Source organism: Nelumbo nucifera, chromosome 1 (assembly GCF_055504915.1).
Source record: "Nelumbo nucifera cultivar China Antique chromosome 1, China Antique-T2T, whole genome shotgun sequence".
Classification (NCBI taxonomy): Eukaryota; Viridiplantae; Streptophyta; class Magnoliopsida; order Proteales; family Nelumbonaceae; genus Nelumbo; species Nelumbo nucifera.
The window spans coordinates 208044754-208067188 of record NC_142649.1 but is presented as its reverse complement, the minus strand read 5'-3'; the positions used below and the strand labels follow the sequence as shown (position 1 = coordinate 208067188).

Below are 22435 nucleotides of genomic sequence, written 5' to 3'. Positions count from 1 at the left end.
ACCAGGGCCCAAAATCTCCTCTTGCAAATACGGGCCAGATGCCCAATAATTCAAATTGTACCACCAAATCCAACGCAGAGAAGAAAACGTACTTTGGAAATGCCTTGAAAATAGGAGCAAGGCCACTATCTTGCCAATTTAGAAGCTCCTTAAAAAGGTAGTTCGTGATTAAGGAGGAAAATAACCATTTCTAAAACCTCTCTACCAGTGCGAATTAATGCTTGTACCCAAAAGAAAACAATGGACAAAGCTATCAGGCGATCATTAGTCCTGGCCTCCTGGGCAACGAAGAAGTATGCGTTATCAACTTATGGTTGAGTATCACAGAAACAAGCCATCATCCTTGGCCTAGAAGTATCACATTAAAGAGCCAAAACGTGATGAAGAGTCATCCATGCTTCCACAAACATGACTGTTTCCACCTTAACTTGTGCATTTTGCAAAATAGTAGAAACCCGCTCAATTCCATTCTCCGCCATAGAGTGACCCCACTTCACCAGTTACATCAAAGAAGAGAAAAAAAAAAAAAAAAAAAAGAGAAACCTCACACACATAGGCGTGAGGAAAACTCACCCATCGGGTGAGAGGGAAGCCTCGCACACAGGCGAGAGAAGGCAAAAGTCATGTATAATAAAGCAATTTGCAAGGTTTAGTCTGTAATTGAATATTTAAAGGTGCCAACTGGCTCAGTTGGTGGTATCGTCCCTCACTGGTTCTGATTTCTGAGGACTTGGGATTGATTACCACCTTCACCCGGGTTGGGGAGATTACGGCATCCGGGGGGGACCCCTCGTTGTAGAGCCCAAGAAGCCAAAGAAGTCTAAAGTAAAACCTAATTAATGGCTTACTAATTCAATGGGTTCTCTCTAAATTCAATATCCAGCATAATTTAAGTTTTTCTTTCCTTTTCTTTTCTATTTAAATTGTGTGCTTCGAATTTGAGTTAATTGCCAGAATATTCTGTAGATTGTATTTGAGATTTTCAGTACCATGTCTGTTGGAAGATTTGCTGAGGACCTCGCTCCATTATCATTGAGAATCCCAGAAAGAAACTTTTGAGCTGTTAGGGACAAAGAAAACATGTACCTACGCGCAAAGTTCAAGAGAACAGTATCTCAATAACATGGTTCTTGAGAATGAGGCATCAAGGAGATGTTCCGTGCTGTGTCTGCATTCCTTGTATAATCTTTCTTACTCTTAAGCACATATCAAACCACAAGTGGCGAGAAACTCCTGATTTTCTAGCCAACTTCCGTAGAGTTGCCAATCCCAAATTTTCATCCATCCTATAGGCTGGAACTGGAAGGTAGAAACATTTCTTCTTCCGTTGTTTCTCAATACATGCCTACAGAATCCAATTTGAATGGTCGCATATCAGATCAGATGATCAGATACTTCATTTTTCACAATTGCTCTATTTTTGTAGTACTGCAGATATTGGCATCAAACCATAATTTGCCAAGCACAATGTAATAGATATTGGAGCTTGGTTTTTCTTTTTATCAGCCATAATGGTCATAGGTACCCATGTATCAAAGAAAGCTCTCAAGAAAACAAAGAGAAAAAAAAAAAAAAAAAACTGTGCTTTTGAGTGTCCATAGACCATAGGTGCAGCCATACAGGACAAATAGCTCGTTAAATGAGGATGAGTCCAACCACAACCGCCTCCTAAGATGCAGAAGCCTGGTCCCTAAAATGTGAGCTTGCCTCAGTCCATCACAAGCCAAACAACGAAACAGGGTCAATAAGATGAAAAACCCCTTTGAATTAGCAACGTTACAACTAATAGCAAGGTTCAGGTGGTCAACTGGATACTGGATAAAGTTCTGTAATGCAGCTCCCCATTGCAACTTCCCCTCTTTTTGTGGAGCAGATTGCGTACCACTTAGTTGCAATCTAAACCTAGCATGGACTCCATTAATTCACAAAAAGAACAGAAAACCATATATGCACTCTAAATTGCAAAAACAAGCACCAATATTGAAAGGAAGCTCTCCTCTAACCTGCTCCAAAACAAGCCCTCTTGTTGGCTTGCATCTCTAATTCTAAACCAGTTACTACTTTTTGCAACTTCACTAGGTGACTTGCAACTGATTTGAAAATTGAAATTGCACAAAAATATCTGATCATATCCAGGGAAAACTACATGATTACAGTTTGGAAACGGATTAGATATGTTTGGTGGCACTATATGAGATGATTTAACACTGAGCTTCAGCTGCTAACTGGATAAGGTATCAAGTCGAAGACAAGGTAACAAACCTTCACATTGGAGCTTCTACTTCTGAATCAGTTCCAATAGGTTCTGTAACCACATTATTTCCACCTCTCAGTCGTGAAGATACATTGTCAATGGCTGAATTGAGTTGGCTTATCTTTTCATTCAATGTCTGCCGAGTCTTCTGCTTTTTGGATTAAAAAGAAATCAAATTAAAGTAAAAGCATATTTTCATTTGGAAGCATATTTTCAACTGGATCCAAACAGAGATGTTCTTACCTCTAAGCCTTCATCATAATATATTGGTTGCTTAGCCCTTTTGAACCCATATTCATCCTCATTTAGAAGAGACCGCCTAATCTGCTCTAGCACAATGAAGAACAAATCATGTTGGATTCATCAGGATCAAATCAAACTAACAGCTAAAAAGAGAAAATTCTGGAAAAGTAAGCATAGGCAGCTAATATGTGCATCAAGTAAAAAAAAAAAAACAGCTTTCTGAACTATACAATTGAATAAAGAATTGGCCATTACTTTTTTTGTCATGTACATGACAAGCTTTTCAAGATGGATTTGCAAAGTGGAGACAGATTCGTGTAGAGAAGATGGAGGGTAGTTATGTAATTTTATCTTTCTTTCTTGTATTTTAGTAGGTGTGTACATTAGTGTACAGCTTCTTTAATTCTTTTGTAAGGACAAACTTGTCCATTGGTTCGATCAGATTGATCAACCCTAACAGACCTGGACTAATGGCTTTCCTCTTGTCTCTTCACTTTCTCATGAACTAACATGGTATCAGAGAAGGCTGTTCTCTGATCCATTATTTTTTTTTCCAATCTGTTTGAGAACTATCCTCATCGTCAATTGGTTCTGGACTGTTCTGATCAAACCAGTTTTCTGTGTTGTGCATCCAGCAAGAGAGATTTTATTGGATCTCTCTCTGAAGACATCCGTTTGTAGTGAAAATTGAAAGTGTCACCTGGTCTTCTTTTTCGTCTGAAAGTTTCATCAATATAAGTGAAGTACTGAGAGAGATCTATGCCTCTCTTATGGGCGGCAGCAACCAGAGAAATATTGAAAGGAAGTGTCGCCTGGTCTAGACTGCTAGCCAGAGATCAGCTACACATGCATCTCTCTGTCTACAATATAAAAAGGCAGAGAAGTATTCTTTTGATCATGATCTCTCTGTCTACAATACTTCTCTGGAGCATGCACAGGTACAACAATATCACAAGATCACAATCATGCTATATACCTAATTCTCAGAAAGCCTACAATATAAAAAGGCAGTTAACCATCCACTGCTCGACCTACACATGGAGCATGGCATTTTACCATGAATATATTTTCTTGGCTAGCAGTCTAGAAATCCCACAAATTTCACTGAAAAGGCTTGAAATGTACCTTCTTATGGATCTAGAAATCTGAGGTTACCCTCCTATCAGAACTAGAAATAACTCATACTTGGTGATCAACTATGCACGGTATTGCCAACTAAAGGAAAATAGCAACCCTCAACCATGGTTTGCAATTTCAATAATGGAAATTTTGCCATGCATAGATGGGGAAATTTCAGGGATATTTCACTAAATTTGCTAAGATATCTGGAAAATTCAAAAATTCAATTAATTTTCTAAAACCATGAAATTAGTTAATAAACCTTCAAGGAATCATTAGAAGTATAATCACACAGTTAAGGCCCAAAAAACCATGGCAAACAACTATATAAATCAAAAAAGAGAAGATTAAGAGATTTAAATAGGTATCATTCTATGTCTTACCCTTTGGTCTTTTGGCCATCTTATCTTCTTTATGTATGCCATTTTGAAATTTGTCTTTTCTGTTTCCATATGTTTTGACTAGATTGAGAATCTTCTTTTGTAGTTGTGTGCCTTTAAACATTTTCTTTTGAACTGCAGTGATTTATTAATTGAATCATAAAGCCAATCATCCAATCACCAAAACCCTATTGTTCTTTTAAGAAAAGATTTAGAAAAATGTGGTGATTTTAATGAAAAATTGGAAAGTTTCTAATAATATAGCCTATCAGTGAAATCTGAAATATCATTGTTATTGGCCAAATATAGGAGATGGAGAAGATACTCATGGAAAATTTCATACTGCCACAGAGAAAAATGGGGAAATTTCACCGATATTGTGAACTGTCCCTCCTTCCCCCAATATTTATTGGCAAAGTATAGGAGGTATTAGGAAAATAAAAAAGATTCTTGGAAAGTTTTGTATTGCCACCAAGCAGAATGGGGTTGATATTGTGAACCATGTATTAATGAAGAAATGGAAAGTTTCTAATAATATTCTAAAACTTTTAAACCTCAAACATATATTCCATGAATAAAATCTGAAATGTCACCAAAGTATTGGAAAAATATAGGAGATGTTAGGGAAAAAAGATTCTTGAAAATTTTTGCATTGCTACCCAGCAAAATGGGGAAATTTCAACGAATCTTGTCAATATTGTGAACCATGCCCTCCTCCCTTGAACTATTGACAAAATATAGAAGGTATTAGGAAAAGAAGATTGTTGGAAAATTTAGTATTGCCAGCAAGCAAAATGGGGAAATTTTGCTAATCTTGTCAATATTGTGAACCATGCCCTCCTTTTCTTTTAAAAATTATGTGGTTATGAAGAAATTATTATCCCATGTCTCTGTTCCACAGCCTTTCATTAACTACTTTTGCTTTGATTGGTAACAGAATTTTATTGCAAATAAAAAAGAATGATAAGCATTTACACTGATGTCAAGCATCCCTTACAATGACCAGTGTAAACCATCCACCCCCTATCAGATTGTATTTAAATTTAACACTTGATATTAAATGTATTGAGATGGTTTGGTAATGTGCATAGAATGCCACCTAAGCAAGTGTTACAAAAAGTGATTTGTTAACAAGTTAAAGGGGCTAGAAGAGCTAGGGGCAGACTGAAGAGGACTTGGGTGGAAGTAATAAGAAATGATTTATGCGCCCATAATTTAATGTGGATATGGCACTGAACAGAATGGAATAGCGAAACAGAACTCATGTGGTCAACTCCGTATAGTTGGGAGAAGGCTTAGATGATAATGATATTAAACCAAAATAAAGATGTCTTTTTCTTTGATAAGTATTTATGAAAAGAATGTCTTCATAAAAATATGCCCCTTCCTCCACCTCTCCCATTGAAAGATAATTGTAAAACAACAATTTCCAATGCCAGCCATTTAACAAGAGACTCAAAGCATTGCCATCTTCTCCCTCATGTATTTTGTTTCCAGTCATCTTCAATCAATTTTTTTCATTGTTACTCATTAAATATTTCTTTTGTTCCTGTTTATTTTTATTACATCTTTCTGAAACCTTGACCCCTAGTTGTCGCGCCTAGGCGACTAGGCGCTTTTCAAAGAGCGCCTCGCCCAAACGCCAAGAAAAAATGTATTAGGTGCAAGCTTAGGGGACTGAAACACATATATAATATACAATATTTATTACATAAAAATAATATAAAGTATATAATATTTTATTGGTTGGTTTTAGTTTTTATAATAGGACATGTTGCATGTTATCATGTTTTTGTTGCAAGTAAAAACAAAATAATCTCAAGGATTTCACTTTGACAAAAGAATCTGTAGAGAACACTGATGTGGGCCCCATAGCAGTGGTCCCCACTGTGTTCGTAGGACAGCATGTGTAGTTATTTGTTTCAGTTATAGTAGTGTCAGTTTGGGTCAGTTTGTTAATTCAATTGTTATTTATTTCAGTTTTTATTTACTTTATTTATCATGTAAGTACTAAGGGCAGATCTGTCCTTTCCATTATGTACTGAACATAACCTATAAATAATAAGAGAGTGGCAGCGGCAGATCTGTTAGAATCTGTCCCTCCTTTCAACCCCTTGTGTTCTCCTGTTTCTCTTCTATTCCTTCTCTTTTCTCTCACTTTTCTTCTGTTTTGTAAACCTAAAACCTGTTAGGATTCAAGACTGATTACAGTCTTGATCTTCTACTTGGTATCAGAGCCTATCTAGGGCTTCTCATGTGTGTCTAGTCCAGCCGACCACATGAGGACTAGCTAGGGCTGGAAGCTTATGAAGAAGTATTCGGTGGCTGAATCTTGGAGATTACCAGGAGAGGTTTGCAGCAGTCGAGGACTTGCCGCGGCTTGCAGAGAGTTGGTAATCAGGAAGAAGCAGCGAAGGTTAGGGTTCAGGTAACCCTGGAAGGCAGTAAACCGAAATCCATAAGTAAGTCTTTTTTATTTAGTTTCAGAGACTGCAATCAGTCGAGATAGGTTGGACCTATCTAGAAGGAGAGGCCGAACTGTTTTAAGTTTGTTTCTAGGGTTTGACTGTTGGGCCGAACACCCCCCCCTCTCAGAGGTGATCAATTTTAGGGTTTTATATTGACCCTACGACAAGTCCCACTTGTGCGGACTGCTTGGAGAGTGCAGCTGAGCACTTAATTCAGACCTACAGTTGAAACCCTAATTCTGCTCTCGCAGCAGTGGGCCCCACAGTAGTGATTTCAGAAAACAGCATCTCAGATTGCTCTTCTAGAGGATAAAACCTTGACAGGCTGCCTGGTACTGTGCATGCCGATTGATTTCAGATCAGATTTGAGTTGATTTCTTGCATATACTGTGATAGGCGATTGATTTCAGATCAGATTTGGGTTGGTTTCAAATCAGATTTCAAATCAGATCAGATTTGTGTTGGTTTCAGATCAGATTTCAGACCTGCTTGATTTCACTCTGTTTTCTGGTATAGTGGCTCTAACAGTTTGTAGCCACTGATTCTTGATCAAAGATGGAGTTTAAGGGTCAGGGAGAAAGTAGTTTTGGAAACAACAGTTATGGTAGTGTATCTGAAACCGGGTTTCAGATTACAACTATGAGATTTGATGGGTCAAATTACTTGGAGTGGGCTCAATCAGCCATGATGGCTATTGGAAGAAGGGGAAAACTGGGTTACCTCTTGGGAGATGTGAAAGAACCTTCCAAGGAAGACCCAACATACACCAAGTGGGTTCAAGAGAACTATTTGGTTATGGCATGGCTGTGTAATTCTATGCAGCCACATATCAGCCGAAATTACTTGTGGGCAAAGACAGCAAAAGAGATATGGGATGTTGTGAAAGAAACCTATTCCAACCCCTTAATGTTGCCAGAGCCTATGAACTTAAGTGTGAGGTGAACAACCTTAAACAAGGAGAGAAGTCAGTTTCTGTCTACTTCTCTACCGTGAAATCCTTATGGAATGAGATTGACCATCTAGAGACCCTTGAGTGGGAGAGTCCCAAAGATGCACAGACTCACAGAAAGCAAGTCGAGACGAATAGGGTATTTGAGTTTCTGGCTGGTTTGAATTCAGAATATGACATTGTGCGACAACAGATATTGACAAGAGATAGTGTGACCCTTTCTCAAGCATACTCCCTGGTGCATAATGAAGAGACCAGGAGGAAAGTCATGATGCAGCCTCAGCCCCCTTTCCCAGCCCTGACAGCTATTAAACCTAAGTCAGGGGGTGATCCAGAAAGGGACCGGAAGAAGGAAGATAAACGGGATCTGGTATGTGAACATTGCAAGAAACCCAAGCACACAAAAGATACTTGTTGGAAGCTACATCCTCACTTGGTCCCAGCAAAACTAAGAAATAAGAAGGGTAATGCTCATGTGGCCGTGAACACTGATTCAGCATCCTCATCAGGCACATCCCTAGAGACTTTAGCCGTTGTTCGGGCTGCCCTCATACAGTTGGAAAAGGAAGTTGGGAGTTCAGCTCAGCCATCTCAGTCACCATCAGCTCCTGCCACATCTGCATTTGCACATTCAGGTACTCGAGCCTCAGCTTACCATGCTTCAGCTCCAGGTAATACTGACCACTACTGGGTAATAGATTCAGGTGCATCCGACCATATGACTACCTTGCCATCACTGTTCACTTCTTATCACTTGTCCCCTGGCCGAGATAGAGTATCCATTGCTGATGGCTCTCTTGTTCCCATTTCAGGCAAGGGGGACATCAAGCTATCGGATACTATCTCTTTATCTTCTGTCTTGCATGTTCCTAAGCTTGATACTAACCTGCTTTCAGTTAGTAGTATTACCAAACACATGAACTGTTCAGTAACCTTTTTCCCTGACCGATGTGTTTTTCAGGACTTGGAGACGAGGAAGGTGATTGGACTGGCCGTGAGACGAACGGGATCTATCTGCTTGGAGAGAGTTCTTGTCGGGAGGAGTCAGTGGACAAGAAGTCTTTTGTTTCCCAGTCTGTGAGTCCGGTTATGCTTTGGCATAATTGATTAGGTCATTTGTCTTTTAAGTCTTTGAAGAGTCTGTTTCCTGCTTTATTTGAGTCTGTTGAGTTATCAAAGTTGAGGTGTGAGAGTTGTGAGTTTGCCAAACATTGTAGAACCTCTTATTCTTTAAGTAATAAAAGGAGTAATTCCTCTTTTGATATTGTGCATACTGATGTTTGGGGGCCATATCATATCTCTTCTATGGGTGGGTACAGATATTTTCTACTGTTTGTTGATGACCATACCCGCTTTTCTTGGGTCTATCTTATGCGTTCTCGGGATGAGGTTCCTGCTCTGACCCAAAACTTCCATCAGATGATTCTCACTCAATTTGGGGCCAAAATCAAAGTCCTTAGATCTGATAATGCAAAGGAATACTTTGCTCAGCCATTGACCTCCTACCTTCTTAGCCATGGAGTTATTCACCAGAGCACTTGCCCTTATACACCACAGTAGAACGGTGTTGCCGAAAGGAAGAATAGGCATATCTTGGAGGTGGCTAGAAGCATTATGTTTACCTCCAATGTACCTATTCGCTTTTGGGGTGATGCTATCCTCACGACAGTTTATCTCATTAATCGAGTTCCTTCCCGGGTTCTTGATATGAAAACCCCATTTTCCCTTCTATACTCAGACGAGGAATTGTTCATTGTTCCCCTTAAAACCTTTGGTTGTACCTGTTTCGTTCAGCTTCTCGAGCCTCATCATTCCAAGTTTGAGCCTAAGGCCTCAAAATGCATTTTCCTCGGTTATGCACAAACTCAAAAGGGTTATTGCTGCTATGATCCGATTTCAGGGAAAAGGTTTGTCTCCATGGATGTCACCTTCTTTGAGGAGACACCCTATTATCCTAGGGTTTCTCCTCAGGGGGAGAGCAGTGAGAGTGGGGCTGTTTTGAGTTTCTTTCCTCAGGGGGAGAGCAGTGAGAGTGGAAATGGGGATGGTGGAAGTGGGGCCATTTTGAGTGGGGTTGTTCCTTTACCTATTCCACTGGGTAGTGAAGGCTGTAGTGGTGAGGGTGGTCAGAGGGAGCAGGAGTTGAGAGTCTATCACAGACGATGCAGGCAGGTTGATCCTAGTCATCAGCAGTCCCGGCCAGCTCCAGTCCCTTCTGCGGCTCCAAATCCAGAGCCTATTGAGACACCTCCCACTGTTGCCACTTCCCCTATTGTGGATGACCTTGATCTCCCTATTGTCATTCGCAAAGGGAAACGACATTGCACGACTTCTACAGCTCACAGCATCTCACAGTTCTTATCCTATGATCGTCTATCTCCATCTTACCAGTCCTATCTCACTTCCATTGCCGATGTCCCTATTCCAAGAACAGTGCAAGAAGCCTTATCAGTTCCAGAATGGAAATATGCAATGCAAGTCGAAATGGATGCCCTGTTGAAGAATAATACTTGGGCACTGGTTGACCCACCAAAAGGAAAGAAACCGGTGGGATGCAGATGGGTGTTCACTGTGAAGCATAATGTTGATGGCTCCATTGAAAGGTACAAAGCTTGGCTGGTTGCAAAGGGGTTCACTCAGACTTATGGTATAGACTACTTGGAGACCTTTGCCCCAGTAGCCAAGATGACCACCATCCGAGTTCTGTTATCCCTTGCAGCAAATCATTCTTGGCCCTTGTTCCAGATGGATGTTAAAAATGCCTTTCTGAATGGAGACTTACAGGAAGAGGTCTACATGCAGTTGCCTCCTGGATTCTATGATACAGAGACAGGTAAGAAGGTTTGCCGACTGAACAAGGCATTGTATGGTTTGAAGCAGTCACCTAGAGCCTGGTTTGATAGGTTCAAATTAGCCCTTGGAAAGTTTGGTTATGTACAGGCCCAGTCAGATCATACACTATTCATCAAGAGGGTGGAGTCCTCTCTGACACTACTTGCAGTATATGTTGATGATATTGTGGTGATAGGAAATGACAGCCATGAGATTGAGTCCCTCAAACAGCTCCTTCATCAAGAGTTTGAGGTGAAAGATCTTGGTGCACTACGGTACTTTTTGGGTATTGAGGTTGCTAGATCCAAGCAGGGGATTTTTATCTCTTAGAGAAAATATGTTCTAGATCTGTTGGCGGAAACTGGAAAGTTGGGTGTTAAGCCTGCTGATACACCCATTGAACAAAATCACAAGATTAGTGCAGAGGGCGGGGAGCCTCTTGAAGACAAAGTTATGTTCCAACGGTTGGTTGGAAAGCTCCTATATCTCTGCCTCACTCGGCCAGATATCAGTTATGAAGTTAGTGTTGTTAGCCAGTACATGCACTCCCCTAGAACTTCTCATCTTCTTGCGGCAGAGAGAATATTAGCATATTTGAAGAGATGCCCGGGTAGAGGTATACTGCTCAAGAACAATAATCACATGAGGGTGGAGGTCTATACAGATGCCGATTGGGCTAGGAGTGTTGATGACAGAAGGTCTACCTCTGGATATTGTGCCCTTGTGGGAGGTAACCTTGTCTCTTGGAGGAGTAAGAAGCAGAGTGGTGTTTCCCGCTCCAGTGCTGAAGCGGAATACAGGTCAATGGCTAACGGAGTGGCTGAAATCTTATGGTTGAGGTCACTATTTGAAGAGTTGGGTATTGACTATGAAAAGCCCTTAATGCTGTATTGTGATAATCAGGCAGCTATTAATATAGCCCACAACCTAGTGCAGAATGACAGAACTAAACATATCGAAGTTGATCGACATTTTGTGCGAGAGAGGGTCACATCACAAGAAGTGTGTCTTCCGTATATCACATCTAATATGCAGCTTGCGGATATCCTCACCAAGGCTGTACCAAGGAAGAAGTTAGAGACAGACCTATCTAAGTTGGGAATGATAGATATCTACTCCCAACTTGAGGGGGAATGTAGAGAACACTGATGTGGGCCCCACAGCAGTGGTCCCCACTGTGTTCGTAGGACAGCATGTGTAGTTATTTGTTTCAGTTATAGTAGTGTCAGTTTGGGTCAGTTTGTTAATTCAATTGTTATTTATTTCAGTTTTTATTTACTTTATTTATCATGTAAGTACTAAGGGCAGATCTGTCCTTTCCATTATGTACTGAACATAACCTATAAATAATAAGAGAGTGGTGGTGGCAGATCTGTTAGAATCTGTCCCTCCTTTCAACCCCATGTGTTCTTCTGTTTCTCTTCTATTCCTTCTCTTTTCTTTCACTTTTCTTCTGTTTTGTAAACCTAAAACCTATTAGGATTCAAGACTGATTACAGTCTTGATCTTCTACTGAATCAAACTGAGGCAGAGGAGAGAACAACAGCCCTCCATCGTTCCGTTACATTCCTGTAACTCAAGGTGAGTTAATCAGTTTCCTCCTTCGTTTTGTTCACTTTTTCCACTGGTTTAAAACAGTGGTTGCACAAAATGACAGTCAACTTCGATGTGCTTGGTTCTTTCATGAAACACTGGATTGGAAGAGATATGAACCGCTACCTGATTGTCACAATAGAGCTTCATTGGAGTACTGATGTCATATCCTATCTCCTGTAGAAGGTTCCTCAGCCACACTAGTTCACAAGCAGTATGTGCCATGGCCCTATATTCTGCTTCTGCACTGCTTCTTGCCACAACTGTTTGCTTCTTACTTTTCCATGTTACCAGGTTACCCCCCAGAAAGGTGCAATAGCCTGTGGTAGATCGTCTATCAGACATAGAACCTGCCCAATCTGCATCGGTGTATCCTTCTACTACCAGTTTTCCACCACTTCTGTACAGCAAACCACGACCAGGAGCTCCTTTCAGATATCTCACAATCCTTAGCACTACATTCCAATGTGGGACCAAAGGTTTCTGCATGAACTGACTCACCACACTAACCGCAAATGAAATATCTGGCCGAGTAATGGTTAGATAGTTTAGTTTGCCTACAAGTCGTCGGTATCTGCCAGGCTCTTCAAACACTTCACCTATATCACTGCTCAGCCTCGTATTTGTTTCCATAGGTGTCTCAGCCGGTTTAGTACCCAACAATCCTGTTTCTTCCAGTAAATCAAGCACATATTTCCTCTGGCACAAATTAATGCCATGCTTAGATCTTGCTACCTCTATGCCCAAAAAGTATTTCAACTTGCCAAGGTCCTTTGTCTGAAAGTGTTCCTGTATGAATGCCTTCAATCTGTCAATGCCCATTTTATCATTCCCAGCCACAACGATATCATCCACATACACCACCAATATTATTTTACCTGCCGAAGAGTCAAGACTGAAGACAGAGTGATCAACTTGGCACTGTTTCATACCAAACTTCTTGACCACCTCACTGAACCTACCAAACCATGCTCGAGGGGACTGTTTAAGTCCATAAATAGCCTTCTTAAGTCTGCATACCTTACCATCCTCCCCCTGAGCAACAAACCCGGGTGGTTGCTCCATGTAGACCTCCTCGAGCAAATCCCCATGCAAAAAGGCATTTTTGATATCGAGCTGATGGAGAGGCCAACCAGACATAGCTGCAAGAGAGATGACGACACGAACTGACCCTATCTTAGCAACTGGGGAGAACGTCTCCGTGTAGTCAATGCCATAGGTTTGGGAGTACCCTTTGGCAACCAGCCGCGCCTTCAGGCGCTCAACACGACCATCTGGCAAGTACTTAACACTATACACCCACTTACAACCGACAGCCTGCTTCCCAGGAGGAAGAGCGGTGAGATCCCAAGTGTGATTATGATGCAAAGCAGAGAGCTCTTCTTCCATAGCACGGCACCACTCTGGAGAGGTAAGGGCTTCCTGCACATCCTTAGGAACAACCACGGAGGATAACAAAGATATGAACTGGCGATGGGAAGCGGAGAGGTGGGTAAGTGAAACAAAATTGGAAATAGGGTGAAGAGTGCAAGTACGCTTACCTTTCCGTAAGGCAACAGGAAGATCTAGGTCGGAGGCTGGTGTCGGAGCTGGAGCTGGATCTGTCGACGGTGATGAAGCTGGAGGAGTTGCAGCCGGTACATGTGGGCGATGTGTATACACGTGACGGATGGGTGGACGGTCAACCAATGGTGGCACCGGAGGCAAGGACGTAGGCATGACTGGAACCAGAGGAGGTGGATCAGCCACAGGAAGAGGAAGAGGAGGTGGTGATGTGGGGGAAGCAACAGCACCGGACCCCACGAAGAACGGAGTAGACTCGAAGAATGTAACATCAGCACATACCAAGGAACGACGAGAACTAGGATGATAACACTTGTACCCTTTCTGAGTTCGGGAATAACCAAGGAATATACACTTCACGGAACGTGCATCTAACTTGTCAGTCCCGGGACTCAGATTATGAACGAAGCAGAAACACCCAAATACCCGAGGAGAAAGCGGAAACGGAGACATGTTGGGGAATAAGACACTAAAAGGAGAACGACCATCAAGGATAGACGTGGGCATCCAATTAATTAAGAAACAAGAGGTGAGCATTGCATCGCTCCAAAAAGTTTTGGGAACATTCATGTGGTGCATGAGGGAGCGTGCCGTTTCTACAAGATGGCGGTTCTTTCTCTCAGCAACCCCATTTTGTTGCGGAGTATAGGTACATGAAGTTTGGTGTATAATGCCATGTTGATCCAAGTATTCTCGAAAAGATGAAGACAAGTATTCACGACCATTATCAGAACGGAAAATTTTGATGTGAACACCAAATTGATTGCGGATCTCAGCATAAAATTTCTGGAAGATGGAAAATAATTCACTTCTTTCTTTCATTAAATAGAGCCACGTCATTCTTGAACAGTCATCAACAAAAATAACAAAATATCGGTATCCATTATATGACATCACTTTATAAGGACCCCAAACATCTGAATGAATTAAAGAAAAAAGACTCGACACACGGTTATCGACCCTAGAACGAAAGGGAACACGATGGTGTTTCCCAAATTGACAAGACTCACAATCTAAAACAGAAAGTAGACTCAATGAAGGGACTAAGGACTGCAACACTTTCAGCGAAGGATGACCAAATCTACAGTGCCACTAGAGAGGAGAAATGGATGACTGAAGAGCCGTTGATGTTCGTCCACCACCATCAAGATAATACAGTCCACCGGCTTCATGCCCTCCACCAATCTTCATCCCCGTCTTGAGATCCTGAAAAACACACATAGAAGGGTAAAAAGTGATGGAGCACTTAAGGGACTTGGTCAGCTTACTAACAGACATAAGATTAAATGGAAGCTTAGGTACATATAAAACAGAGGATAGGGATACAGGGTCTAGGTCAACATTACCAACACCACAGATAGATGACGTGGAGCCATTAGCAAGGGTAACAGATTGTGATGTTGAGCAATGAGTGAGAGATGAAAACACACCTGGAGTTCCCGTCATGTGATCGGAGGCTCCAGAGTCAATAATCCAGGGGTTGGGTGTGGATGCCAAACAAGCCATACCTGAGTGTGCAAAGGAAGCTGTGTTCTGCTGCGACTTGGATTGAACAAACCTCTCATACTCATCACGAGGAACACTCACCATCTCCTTGCCTGGACCATCTGAGGGAGTAGAAGGCATCGGGTCAGCTGATCGTTTCTCCTGTGTAGAGCTGAAACTGGTGTCGCTAGTCATGGCATGGTTGGCCCACGTCAAGGGAGGACCATGTAAGTCATAGCAGTAGTTAATGGTATGTCCATCCAAACCACAGTGAGTACACTTCCGTGGACCCGAGCCACGTCCTCTACCACGAGCTCCCCCTGAATCTCTGCCTCCAGTACGACCACCACCACGGATATGTGTAGATCCACCACTACCACTCCTGCCAGGCTGGGTTCCTCGAGTCCCACTTCTGCCACCTCGGCCTCTTGACACTGCAAATGCTGATTTATCGGAGACATTAGAGTCCATAGATCCAATGGAAGCCCTCCGAAGACGAGCAAACACCTCCTCTAAAGATGGAAGAGCAGATCCCCCTAGTATCTGGGCTCGTACAGGTTCATACTCAGACTTCAGCCCCACCAGAAACCGTGTCACATCAAGCTGCTCTCGCTGTTGCTGTTGAACTTTGACATCTGAAGTGAGAGGATGATAGACATTTAACTCATTACGGATATTCCTCACATTGGCATAGTACTCCTCAAGGCTCTGATTTCCCTGTTGCAGATTGAAGTATTCCTGATACAGTTGATATACCCTAGTGGTATTATCCTGACCTGAATACAGTTTCTTAGCATGATCCCACACCTCTTTGGCTGTGTCAAGAAACATGAAGTTCACACTGATTTTGGGTTCCATACTGTTCCACAACCATGTAATGATCTGTGCATCTTCCTGTTCCCAGTCTTCATACTCCTGAGAATTAGCGGGGGGTTTCTCCTCTCTTATATGCTTCACTTTCTTCTTCGCCTTCAGAAAAACCTCTACAGACTTGGCCCAAGGGACATAATTCTCTCCATTCAGTTTAATGGAGGTCATTTGGACATTCAGGTAGTCAGTAGATATCATGACACTAGGTTTACTATCACTGTTATCTGCCATTGCCGAACTCCCTTAATTCTGAGCACCGAGTTAGGAGCACTACACACTGCACACTACACACAGACACTTCACCGAAATCTGCACACTGATTTCAACAGCTGAGAACTGCAACACCACAAACCCTACTCACCGAAATCTGTACACTGATTTCAGCAGTATTAAATGCTGAAAACTACAACACCACAACCCCTACTCACCGAGGTCTACACACTGATTTCAGCGATATCAAAAGCTGAAAACCACACTTGTAACACCACCAACATTAATCCACAACTATAGGGAGCTTCACCATTCAGTAGACACTATTGCCATTCGAATCACACACAAACCAGAATAAACCCTAGCATAAACCCTAGCATACTGCAATCTGAAAACCCATCATGCGAACTGTACTACACCTCTCATGTATTCCAAAAAAAAATATATAAAAAAAACTTTACCTCATTGCCTGAAGGCCAACCATACGAAGGGCTGAGACACCACTGCACCACACGTACCAGCCCTAACTAGGGCTTAGAAACCACAGCAACCAATCACCAACGACACAATCGGAGGCATAGAGACCTCCTAGGGAAGAGGGCGATCACTCCTTTTCAGCCCTTTTCCCAGTCTCCAACTCACAACTGAGAACCCCAAGTGAAACCCTAATTCGAATGCGCAGAAGGCAGAATTCTAGCAAGTCTGATTTGGTGAACCTAGCTCTGATACCATGTTGAAGTTTGACCTGCCATAGAATTCTGTCTTGTTCGTTGACTGTAGAGTAAAGTAGATAGCAAGAAGTAGGAGAGGAAAGAAGAAAAGAGAGAAGAGAGAGAAGAGAGAAAGGCTGGTTCGAATTAGGGAAAAAAGTTAATCCCTTGATTCGGCCAGACCTGTTATTATATTATTAACTTATTGGAAAAGACTTGAGTGCCCTTCTTTAAGTAAGAGGCACTCGAACTAATATAACAGTAAACATCAGCATTCTCAACAAGTACAAAGACTGAAATACCCCTTCACTAACACCACTAACAGTTCTCATCAAGAAACACTGCAAGAAACACCAGCACAAAAGAAAGTGCAGAATACACAAAACCAAAAAAAAACTAGTTCAGAAGGGGTAGAAATCCATCGGCTTCTTATTTTTAAATTCCATCGCCTTTATCCAATTATTACTTATTAGACCACAATTGCAAAGGAGAGTTAACACCCCTCCCCCCCCCCACCCCCCAATAACAATGAGAAATGAGAGCTGACAACCAGAAAAAGGAAAAGGATGGCTGTCCATCTAACAACTTCACATAGGAATGTATGCTAGTGATAAGACTAGTCTGGCATGGAGACTGGGGTATGCAGAGCAGAAAAATCCATTACACTTCATATAGCACATGATTTCTAATATACTTCGGTTCATGTGTGCAAATATGAAAAATATATAGATGATATGGAAGTAGTTGAAACCATGAAATATTTGATAATTGATAATATATAGTTGGGACAAAGCTTAGATGATGATAATGATGATGGTATACTTTCTCTTGAAACAAAGCCATGCATGAGCAATCAACATGGTCATCAATCTTCACAACATGGGCTATTCATTTTACAGAAAGGACAGAAAAATACTGAGAATTCAAATGTTTTTCTTTTTTTGTTTATTTGGGGGAGTGGGGCTATGGTTCCTTCTTTTGTATCTTGTCCAAAGAAATCTAATAAATGGATTAAGTCTAATCACCTGAGGAGCAAAGATATATGCTAATGTTCCAAACACAGCACCTCCTAGAAGAAAGCCAGCAAGAAAATCACCACCATCAACTTTTCCACCATCACTGCATTAAAGAACAAAATATGAGGAACAAAAACCATTAATGCAGAGAATCAAAACAAGCACACAAGATGCTTTTTAGAAGTTCAAACCTGCAAAGATTAAAAAAAAAAAAAAAAAAAACACAACAAAGCTGTAAGTCAATCTCCTAATCACAATCAACATGGTTGGCTAGAGCCACACCCCACCCACTCAATTTTTTTAAGTTAACCAAGAAATTTATAATACAGATACAGAGAGAACAATAAACGAGAACCAAGGTTTTATAAAATATAAAGCCAAGGTGAGCAAGAGTCTAAACGAATCATAGATTCCCAAAGAAACAGTACAAAAGATCAGTGTTTAAAAGCACAAGGCGCAAAAAAAGCGCAAGGGTTAATTTGCACCTGAGGTGCAAGGTGCAAGGTGAGGCGCGCGCCTTTTAAGCAAGGCGCAAAATTACAAAAAAAAAAAGGTAAAAAATAAAAAAAGTCAGAAAATTCAAAAAAATGCCAAAAATTTTTAAAAATGCAAAAAAATCAAAAAATATTAAACATAATGTTAATAAAAAATATAAACTTAAATTTCAAAATAAATGTTTTAGAAAACCTATTATCTAAAATTAAAATACATAAACATAACATGTAAAGCGTGTTCAAATGAAAATTTTAAAATAAAAGAAAACATATAAAGCATTTTCAAGGATGTAAAACCCACAATCTCTTTTTCTCCTTAATCTCTTTTTCTTGTTGATTCTATGAGTCGCCTTTGTACTACGCCTCTCGAGGCAAGCCCGGACAGGCGTGCACCTTTTGAAAGGGATGCACCTCGACCTAGGCGAGGCACATACCCCAAAATGCGCCTCGCCTGTGTTCCTAGGCGCACCTTTTAAATCACTGCAAAAGATGGCCCTAAATTCCAATAAAGAGGAGGCATAAAACATTGGATAATGGCATTTTAGGTAGCCTAAAACATTGCACTCTATCATTACCCCCTCTAAGAAGGCTATTGGATTCGAATGTCATAATGGTAGTGTGTGGGTACCAGGAGACCAATGGGCCAACAACGGTTCCATAAACTCCACCCCCTCCTCTTTTCCATCTCCCTGAAGCAATCTGCAGCCAAAAGAAGGCCGGTTTTCCTAAGGAACTTACAGAAAATGGGACTACTCAAGACCCAATCTGCCCATTTGTATAATGATCCCTATCTGATTCACAGCAATGATAGACTATTTTCTTCCAAAAATGGTTTCAAACTCACCATTCACAGCAATGGTAGCTCCAATTGCTTCTTCTCAAGAGAAGCAATCTGACTATGCATGTACTGCATATTGATGCCCTTCACGAACTCCTCAAACAGGTGCAGACCAGAGGCAGGGACGTCATGAACCTTTGAAGACGAAGAAACAAACAATGCTGATTGTGACATCCTTGCACGAGAGAAACCAATGAACAGCCCAGGCAGAAACTACAACAATCTGTGAACAGAAGAAGATGAACAGTACCCAAACCCTCAAACACAAAGATTTCTCAAACTGCCAAATCAAGCCCAGACTGCAATCCCACGTGGGACCTTGGGGTTAAAGACATACCCCCAAGTAATGATTTAGAAGGGTCTCCAGTTTACGAAAATTGTAGAGACACCCCTGTCGATCCCATCACTCACTGACGAACATTTATTGGGCATGCGTGCTACATGCTGTAATGGTGGTGGTAATGATTAGATACACCATTAATCCGGAAGACGTTAATAGTTGTCATGCTGTTGCACACGCCACACGTCAGGACACAACGCACCACCAGCACTTAGCACACGCAAGACAACTTATAACCACACAGGACACAACGCACTGCCTACACCAATCAAACTTATTCATCAACAAAATCACTTTTGTCAATAAGCAGGGGGGCTAAACTTGTAAGCGCAACAAATCATAAAATGATTGGACCCATCTTTTCTCAGCGCAGAATTTTGCTTATCGACAAAATTACTTTTGTCAATAAGCAGGGGGCTAATATAAGTACATGCACTTAGGCCCGGGAGGTGCTAAGACAAGCGTCTGCAGTGCACCACCCAGCTCTGGACTTCTGCACAGAGAAAAGAAAAAGGGAAGCACAAAAATCTACGCGTGCAATGGACTCAGGACACCTTGCAATCCACAACAGCGTGACCACCACCTTCGATGGGTTCTTGATTAATTCTTGGTGATTTAGTGATTCTTGAATTGATTTTGAGTTTCATTTGAAATTCTTTTCCAAACAATTCGTCTTTGAATTCTTTAGTGCAAAAATCTATTTTCTGCTACGTTCTTTTCAGTTCTTGCATCTATAGACCAAAAAGCCTTGTCATAACAGGAAGAGTATTTTTTATTAGTAACAATAAATTTTATTAACTGGAAACGAAATAATGATCTGTATAGCAAGTTTGTGCCATGCACCCTAATAAATGGCCTAGCCCCTGGTAGCCTCCCCACGGTTTTCTTTATTTCTTGGTAGTAAAAAAATATTAAAAAACAAAAAAGAAGGAAGATACAATATGGGAAAAATTGGCTCAAACTCAAATGGGCCCAGCAAACCCAACCTACACATCCTGTACAAAATGGATCACCAGAACCGTGCCCCACACCCCTAAACCGTCAGCGAACAATAAACCAGAAAAAACCATGCATCACTACCCACAAAAGGAACGACAAAAAACCCAGATCCAGAATCTTGAGGACAAAACTGTAGAACATCAACACAAGCCATCAACCACCTAATGAGCCTTCTTATCTCTTCCATCCCTACCCCTTCCCCTTGCATTTTCACCCCTCTTGGGCCCACCAGCACCATCTTATCCATATGTCTACCAATATTGAGCTTCAGGCTTCTAGGGAGACCCCCATGCTCATACAAGTCCAAGTCAGAAAACCAGTCCCTTGTCAGCAAGTCTCTCACATCCTTGGACGGTGCCTGGCAAATCTCCTCTTGCTCCAACTCACAGAAAATTTCTCTTGCCCTGCAATATTGGCCATCATCATGTTCCTTTCCACTCACTTATCACATGACACATCGCATCAAACACCACCTGAACTTCTTTGCTAACAATCTGCCACTCCAAACCAGATGAAACCTCAGCAGGACCTTTACACCCTTCCCCTTTCATTTCACTTTCTTCCTAGGCTTACTCTGACCTTTAACCCCAAACAAGGATTTTAGCCTTCACTTTCATGCCTGACAGCACATTTGCAAATTTTTCTATAACCCGTTATCAAACATAAGTTTCACACAAGATTATTTGTGCATGGACCTTCCAAGGGGCAATTTCCTCTTCAATATGTCCCAAATGCTAGAGACTGGGACCAAAGTCAAGGTTTAGCTAGAAATGGGCCTAGGATAAGCCAACATAGAACTAACAAAGTCAGGTCCATCATTGAGTGAATTAAGTGCACTACATCCACTTGACAGGCCCTTGAACATAGGCTTAATAACAGACAAATGAAATGACCCATCATTCGACAAAGTAAACGCAAGGTCCATATTTGAGCTCAAATTCATACCTAATGTCTTTTCATTCTTACCCAACGATGACTTGACATGGGATGCTAAGTGTTCAATTAGAAATTTGACTTTGAATGCCCCACCAAATGCATCGGAATTAAGGCTGCTCACTGTTTGGTTCGATTCAGTTACACAATATTTTGGCAACTGAACTGAGCATCTCGGGTTGGCTATTATGCCAACCGAAGCTGACCGAAAAGTAGCAAAAACTGACCTATAATAATATATTATATAGGATGCTTAGTTTGGCTAGTTTAAACCAAACCAAGATCTCCTTGCTTTGATTGATATGTTGTTCCTTTTTTTTGTATTTTTGTGGTCTTCTTGCAGCCTGCAACTTGGGGCTCCATGTGAAATGGCGTAGAAAATTTAAAAGAAAGAAGAAAAATCAATGCTTTTATTAATTATTCTTTATTGATCATACAGTTTTAAGACAAAACAAAACAAAATGGTAGGTCACTGTCAAAGTCTGATGAGTTTAGTATGGATCGCAATTTACGACATTCGACACAAGAACAAATTCTTGGCAGATTTTGAGCATTGCGACAATTCTGGTGGAAGTTATAGAGGTCCAAGAAGTGCCAACTCTGGTTTCTCTATGCATCACAGGGGGGAATTACAAATTAAAACTTGTCATGGAAGACTCATACCCACTAAGATGGCTGAATCATTTCGAAGAAGGGAGGGGGATGCAAGATTGGAAGGAGCCTAACTGTAAAAGAGCATTTTGCTCTGGTGAACAGAGAAAGAAGTTGAAAGGGTAGGGAGAGACAGAAGTAGACAATGAGGGCATTCCTGGTATTTTAGAAAAAAATTAAAGGGGCTATTTCAAGGGGCCATTATGAAGGTGGTGGCCTCAGCTGAGCGTGGGGGGTCGTTAGAGGGGGATGGAGGTCTGAAATCACTGCAGAAATCGAGGACGAGAAAAGCTGGGAGAAATAGGGGAGGCTGTTGCAGGATGCGATATTGGTGGTTAGGCAGAGAGCAATGTTGGTGACTTCTTTTGTTTTGAGGAGGTGGTGAAGGTTAGAAGATTGGGTGTTGGTATGGGTCAAAGGGGCAAGACTGAAAAGAAGAAATTGATTAATGGAGAGACTTGCAAGAAATTGCACGGCTTAAAGAATCC

At 41.4% G+C, this 22435-nt stretch overlaps 1 protein-coding gene across 6 annotated transcripts in view; it reads right to left on the bottom strand.

Annotated features, from left to right (window-relative positions):
• Window positions 1-937: 937 nt before the first annotated feature.
• Window positions 938-22435, bottom strand: part of LOC104610355 (uncharacterized) — a 30277-nt gene continuing 8779 nt past the window's right edge. The window contains exons 3-6 of one of the 6 annotated variants that reach the window (XM_010276921.2): window positions 17702-17795; window positions 2498-2578; window positions 2263-2402; window positions 938-1345 (exon numbers count right to left, since the gene is read on the bottom strand). In XM_010276921.2, the coding sequence (XP_010275223.1) occupies window positions 2265-2402; window positions 2498-2578; window positions 17702-17795 (313 nt within the window). In that variant the 3' untranslated portion in view covers window positions 938-1345; window positions 2263-2264. The other 5 variants (XM_010276918.2, XM_010276920.2, XM_010276919.2 and 2 more) reach the window with 5 other exon arrangements.